Source organism: Poecilia mexicana, unplaced genomic scaffold (genome assembly GCF_051168715.1).
Source record: "Poecilia mexicana isolate PSO_F unplaced genomic scaffold, ASM5116871v1 scaffold_1, whole genome shotgun sequence".
Lineage (NCBI taxonomy): Eukaryota > Metazoa > Chordata > Actinopteri > Cyprinodontiformes > Poeciliidae > Poecilia > Poecilia mexicana.
The window spans coordinates 2,573,378-2,580,207 of NW_028263370.1; the positions used below are offsets into that span (position 1 = coordinate 2,573,378).

Below are 6,830 nucleotides of genomic sequence, written 5' to 3' on the forward strand. Positions count from 1 at the left end.
ATTTCACAGTAAATCAAAAACATTTGATGAAAAATACCTTTGAGCTGAACCTCAAGCTACAGAAATGATCCCACAGACAAAGACTTGTTTAATAATATATTTATTTCAACCAATGCCAAATCAGACAAGTGATCAAACTGGGCTCAGTGTGAAAGATTATCTGGTGATGATGACGATGAACAAAATGCTACCAACAAAAAAACACTTGCACATGTCTTTGGCTAAGTTCACACAGCAGGCAAAATGTGACCCAAATCCGCCGTTTTTCGCCCATGTGCGACCCGTGTCCGACTTTTTCACAGCTGTCTGAACGACCCAATTCCGATCTTTTCAACCTCAAAAAAGCCAATCTGTGCCACCTCCACATGTATCGGATTGTTTCAAAGGATCCTGCAGTCTGAACGGTCATGTCGCATTTAATCCTATGTTCACATCGTTGAGACATGCGCTGTAATGCAATTTGGATGCAAACAATGGCTGAAAATTATGATTATGACATAAGTCTGTATCAAGAAAGCGCATCACATCACAATCCCACCACTCCTGGCTCTGACTAAACATCCAAACAGACTTCGCTATAGACTGTGTAATCGATGATCCGCCAAAGGCTATCGCTGTTAGCTGTACTTTCTTTTTATTGGTCTCTTGTTACGATACTGTTGATTCCCATTACTGACTAAACTTTAAGATCGATAAAGTTTATTATCGATCTTACGATTGTGGTGAGTTTGAGGGTATAACAGTAAACAGCGCACCGTTTACTGTTACTTCAGTAAACAGTGCGCTGCTGCGTGACGTCAACGTTCCTCTGCGCAGTCGGCTTACTTCGGGGGTCATACACGTTCACATCAAGACCTGCTGTGTGAATGCAGCCTTTGTTACCACTACAAAGGTCAGCTATGTTTTTAGTGTGTGAATCCTACTCTGGCAGAAGAAGAAAAAAGGTGAAGACCAGAAACAGAAGAGGCAGGGAAGAGATGACATGAATAAGAGAGCAGGGAAAGGACAAGACAGGAAGGAAAAGTACAAACTAAAAAGAAAAGAGCAGAGTTGGACTTGGCTAAAAGGATGGATGAGTGCCAATGAGAAATATGAGTGACCGTTAGCCTTAGGCGACTTCCTCCTCTCCTTCCTCCTCGAACTCTCCCTCCTCGGCCGTGGCGTCCTGGTACTGCTGGTACTCGGACACCAAGTCGTTCATGTTGCTCTCCGCCTCGGTGAACTCCATCTCATCCATGCCCTCTCCGGTGTACCAGTGGAGGAAGGCCTTGCGCCGGAACATGGCGGTGAACTGCTCGGAGATGCGCTTGAACAGCTCCTGGATGGCCGTGCTGTTGCCGATGAAGGTGGCGGCCATCTTGAGCCCGCGGGGTGGGATGTCGCACACGGCCGTCTTGACGTTGTTGGGGATCCACTCCACGAAGTAGCTGCTGTTTTTGTTCTGCACGTTCAGCATCTGCTCGTCCACCTCCTTCATGGACATGCGCCCTCGGAAGACGGCGGCCACGGTCAGGTAGCGGCCGTGGCGGGGGTCGCAGGCTGCCATCATGTTCTTGGCGTCGAACATCTGCTGAGTGAGTTCGGGCACGGAGAGAGCTCTGTACTGCTGGCTGCCCCTGCTGGTGAGTGGCGCGAAGCCGGGCATGAAGAAGTGCAGACGAGGGAAGGGCACCATGTTGACCGCTAGCTTGCGGAGGTCAGCGTTGAGCTGGCCGGGGAACCGCAGGCAAGTTGTCACCCCGCTCATGGTGGCAGAAACCAGGTGGTTGAGGTCTCCGTAAGTGGGCGTGGTGAGTTTGAGGGTGCGGAAGCAGATGTCGTACAGGGCCTCGTTGTCAATGCAGTAGGTCTCATCAGTGTTCTCAACCAGCTGGTGCACAGAGAGGGTGGCGTTGTAGGGCTCCACAACGGTGTCCGACACCTGTACAAGCAATGCTCAAGTTCAGGGTGAAAACTAAAGCATACCAAGAAGCAAACCGACACGATCATCGTACCTTGGGAGAGGGAACCACACTGAAGGTGTTCATGATACGGTCGGGGTACTCCTCCCGGATTTTGCTGATGAGCAGGGTCCCCATGCCGGAGCCGGTGCCCCCGCCCAGGGAGTGTGTGAGCTGGAAGCCCTGAAGGCAGTCGCAGCTCTCGGCCTCCTTCCTCACAACGTCCAGGACCGAGTCCACCAACTCTGCTCCCTCTGTGTAGTGGCCCTTTGCCCAGTTGTTACCTGCTCCACTCTGGCCTGTAATGGCATGATTACGGTGCTGAACTGTTGCTATGACAACATACTTTGCAATAGGGGCAATAGGCTCTTGCAATATTAAAACACCACAATGTTTTCTGGAAAAAAAAAGAAAACAGTGCTTTCTCAAATGATGGTCGCATTGATCTGCTTTGTGTGTGCGACACCGAGTTGAAAACACTGAAAGTTGAGAGTCGGCGCAACCAGCCACAAGGACGCACATCACAGGTGTGTGGCGCCTGCCCTGGGGGAGAAGAAACGGGGCTAGATGACCAACTAGCTCATCAAACTTGCTAGCATCGATTCAGATTGAGGGAAATGACGGAATTTGTCACGAGAAATGTAGGTAATTGAGACGCTCGACTATGAGATCTGAACCGCCTGCGGTAAACAGTGTGCAGTGTCCACACGACTCCGGCCACACAGAGTATGAGGGAGACTTTATTTTGAGGTATAAAACAATTTGTCCCCAAATGAAAACCAAAAGAAAAAGAGGGATATTTCTGTTTTCTCAAAAGTCGAGTCTTGCTTCTATGAAGCAAATATCGCATAACATCTTGTAAGGTCAATGTTTTGCTACACACCTGCACCTTATATTTTATCTGTGCTTTTATCCAGTTGGAATTTCAATTATCTCCCAGTTTAATAATTTTTCATATTAATCCCAAAGAAATTCTGTCTTGCTTTGTTATGCATTATTAAGCATAACAGAGAAAAACCAAATAGTTTTGATTTGATAGAGTAAATTAAAGTGCATGCTCCGAGTTACGTACCAAAGACAAAGTTGTCTGGCCTGAAGATCTGTCCGAAAGGGCCAGAGCGGACTGAGTCCATCGTGCCAGGCTCCAGATCTACCAAGATGGCCCTTGGCACGTACTTTCCACCTGGAACAGATAAGTGATTTGTTTTTTTCCTGGGGGGCTTGAGGGGGATAAAGTTTCTAAATAGAGTTTAAATACTGAGACAAATCACATAATCAAACCTGAAGCCTCATTGTAGTAGACGTTGATCCGATCCAGCTGCAGATCGCTGTCCCCGTGGTAGGTTCCAGTCGGATCAATGCCGTGCTCATCGCTGATCACCTCCCAGAACTTCAAACACATGGGCATGAGAGATTAGTTACAATGAAATTAACATGTTAATAAAACGTTAGAAAATATAAATCCTGAATGAACAGGGTGTAATAGATTACTGCACATCCCACCATGTTTAAAGAAATCATGTTACTACCAGTAGTTTACATCTGCAACTTGAACCTATATTCAATACTGCAGGTTGCATACATGCACAAGAATCAGTGTTTATAACAAGTACAAAAACTAAGATATATAGAATAATTATGCAACACAAAGGCTTCAAAATTAGAGATTTTTTGCCTGATTTTCAAGACACTAATTTCTCTTTTTTTAAAAAAAAAAAGATCCAAATAATCTGTAAGCATAAACAAATCATCTTGATTATGAGCCAGATTTCTGAGTTTGCCTTGACTGTTCACGATGACAGTGACAATAACAGTGCCATTTGAAGGGTGGAGCCAAGCACACAAATCTCGAGCAAAAGAGGAAATGTTTTCTTTTTAGCAAATAGAAAACCACTTTTTCCCTCCATTTCAGTCTTTTATCAATCAATCAACCAAATTTTATTTGTATAGCACATTTCAGCAGCAAGGCATTTCAAAGTGCTTCACATAATTAAAATAAAAACAATGTGACATTGAAAAAACAGTGAGAAAGAGAAAGACACTTCTTCTCTTCAATGAACATGAATGGAAGATTGTTCTTCGTACAAATCATCTTTGTAAAATATGCATGTTTTTTATTTATTTCGTTCATCCATTTCGATGTAAATCAACAGACATAAATCATCCCAGAATTTCAGGATTTGATTTTTCACCTTCTTCACACATGATCTTGGTGCATTCAAAATTCCCTCAGATTATATGGTTTGTGTTTAACATTCAACTCTTTCGCAAACATTCATATTGTTTAATATGATAGTATGAAGAATGACTGATATTTGATAAAGCTTAATGAAAAAAAAACAGGCCAATGACATCAATGTGACATGTTTTGTCATTTGCATGTCGTTCCAGTGCATTCGGAGTCTCAGCCGCACCCCTCTGTCTGTCTGTGGCTACACGCGCGCACGCACATTAATTATTACAATATTTAATATTTTAATTTAAAAGTTAACGTGGATATCTTCCCACAAACACGTTCTCCGCCTCCTGTGCGGCTCCAGTCGGGAACAGCAGTCGCCCATTCAGCGGGCTTCATGTGACAGCAGCGGGGATGTCTCGGATTGCCGCCGCCCATCCTGAAGGATGCTATTGTACGCACGACACTTTCCTCTCCGCTGTGTTTGACCTACTTAATCTTTCCCGGGAACAGCGTGCTGTCTTACCAGTTGTCATGTCACGACCAGCGGCGGCCAGCTTGTATTTAGTTGCATTTAAAACAATAAAACTCGGCTGCCATTGTTAACGGGTAGATAAAATCCCCCCAAAGGTTCGCTGGCTCTTCTCTCTCTCTCCCTACCTTCGCTCCAATCTGGTTCCCGCACTGCCCGGCCTGAAGATGCACAATCTCACGCATGTTGTCGCTGCTGCGGTGCGGGGAGTATGCAAACTGATGGAGAAACGAAGGAAGGTGGGAAGAAAAAAAAAAAGCTTAAAGTTTTTTTTCTTTTTTTACGACTCGGTTCGCTCTTGACTCTCGGTTCTGTCGAGTAGGGAGCCTGGCTGAATGGCGGAGGGGGTTTGTAACAGGGTTTTAAGCTGCCTCGTCTCGCCCTTCCCATCCAACCGCGGCTGCGCCGTGCCTGTCTGTGCTGCAGAATTACGTCATCTCCATGGCAACGAAAACTGGGCACAGCCGGTGCAAATGGCCTGTCTAAACCGGCCGGCTGGAAGAGAGCAGGAAAGCGAAGAGACTAATCTTCGTTGGAATAACATGTTAAAAAAACAAACAAAAAAAAACAATGGCGTTATGTTGCATAATACGGAGATTATAACTTTCCAGTTTAGAGCTTGAGTGGAGAAGTCTAAAATATGTCCGCTCTGTTTGAATGCACAACCCTTCTCCCACCTCCAAGCACACACACCCATAATGTGTTCAAAATTTCTTTAGTGTCCACAGTGTTAGCTTTGGCTATGAAGATAATGCTGCTTTTCATTATTCCATATTTAGCCTGCTAATTTGTTTGAGTTGTTGCCCATGGAGACAGGATGTTTGACAACAGAAGCTGGAAGGAAGTCAGGGTGATGATATGGAAATGGCATGCATTCCTCACTCAGCCCGCATTTTCATGCAGTAGACCGTTTTCAAAAGACAGCTTCAAACATGACTTAAGAGTGAGAGAACAAAAGTAACCTTTCAGAAGTTGCATGCAGTTGAAACACATTTTGCATGTACTATAAAAATGACTTGCTTTTGCACAATCTAAATCAAACCAAACTTTTACTGTCCTTAGATCACTTAGAGAAATAGTTTCCTTGTGTGACATTGTGGGAAAATAAAAGTAGTAATATAAAAAAAAAAATAGCAGCCAAAATATAAAGAAGAAAATTATAGATTTCCACAAGTCTGGTTCATCTTTGGGTACTGGTCCGAGATTACAGATGCCTGTTAATCTCTTCAAAGAATTCAGTGCAAACATTACGAGGTGTAAGATGGGTTGTTTGATTATTAATGTGTCTGAGAAAAAAGGCAATTAAAAAAACAACAACGTTGTACTTGTTCTTAAATAGAGATTAAAAAGTTTAGAAATGGATTCCACCAAATGTATTTTACACTTGAACTGATTACTTTGTACATTTATGTAAGAACAAACTGTGAAATGAAGGGATTTACAGCTCCGTAGCTAAAGTCACAAAGCAGCATTCAACGTTTTGTTTTGAGCCTGCGTCCTCAAATCTGGGCTGCACAAGCGGGAACTTGTTAGCACCTGCAGCAAGAAGATCCTGACTTGGCTTTTCCTGCATAAAGTTTGCATGTTCTTCACACCCAGGGATGCATGAGAGGTGATTTTATCTTTTTAAATCTCCCATAGGAGTCCTTATGTGAGAGCATGGCTGTTTGTCCTGCGTGTCTCTGGAAAGGTCACTACTCTACAAGATATGGAAAAGTGACTGACAACTGAACACTGATTTAGGTTGGCCAGAATTGTTTGGACTGAGACAAAGCAAGAAGGATATCCACCACGCATGCTTGGAGAGAACATGCCACCTCCATGCAGAAAGATTCTAGCCCGGGTTCAAACACAGAACTATAATCTGGTTACTGGACATATAACTTGGCAGCTGGTTTTCAAACATTTAATTATATTTGATTTCCTTTTGATTCCAAAAATGTATCTAGAGATAAATGAAACTCTGAGAGATGTGTAACAAAGCATGAGTACCCGCCTGCATTTATTTGTCCTCCTCTTCAGTTTCTAACTAAAGTTCTTAAATATTTCTTGACAGCATTTTCATTTAAACATTTTGGACTAAGAAAACATTTTTGTGTATTTGAAAAGCTCACTTTTCTGAACTTTGGCACTCTGCAGCACCGCTTCAAAGTTAATATTTACATCGCAAAATATTGCAAAC

The 6,830-nt window shown here is 43.6% G+C and overlaps 1 protein-coding gene across 1 annotated transcript; it reads right to left on the reverse strand.

The window, feature by feature from the left end:
• Positions 1-84: 84 nt before the first annotated feature.
• Positions 85-5,315, reverse strand: LOC106928478 (tubulin beta-4B chain-like). The gene is made up of 5 exons (XM_015004757.2): positions 4,777-5,315; positions 3,222-3,330; positions 3,013-3,123; positions 1,995-2,239; positions 85-1,921 (listed from the first exon to the last, which is right to left on the reverse strand). The coding sequence occupies exons 1-5, from the start codon at positions 4,831-4,833 to the stop codon at positions 1,109-1,111; spliced, it is 1,335 nt and encodes a 444-aa protein (XP_014860243.1). The 5' UTR covers positions 4,834-5,315; the 3' UTR covers positions 85-1,108.
• Positions 5,316-6,830: the final 1,515 nt, after the last annotated feature.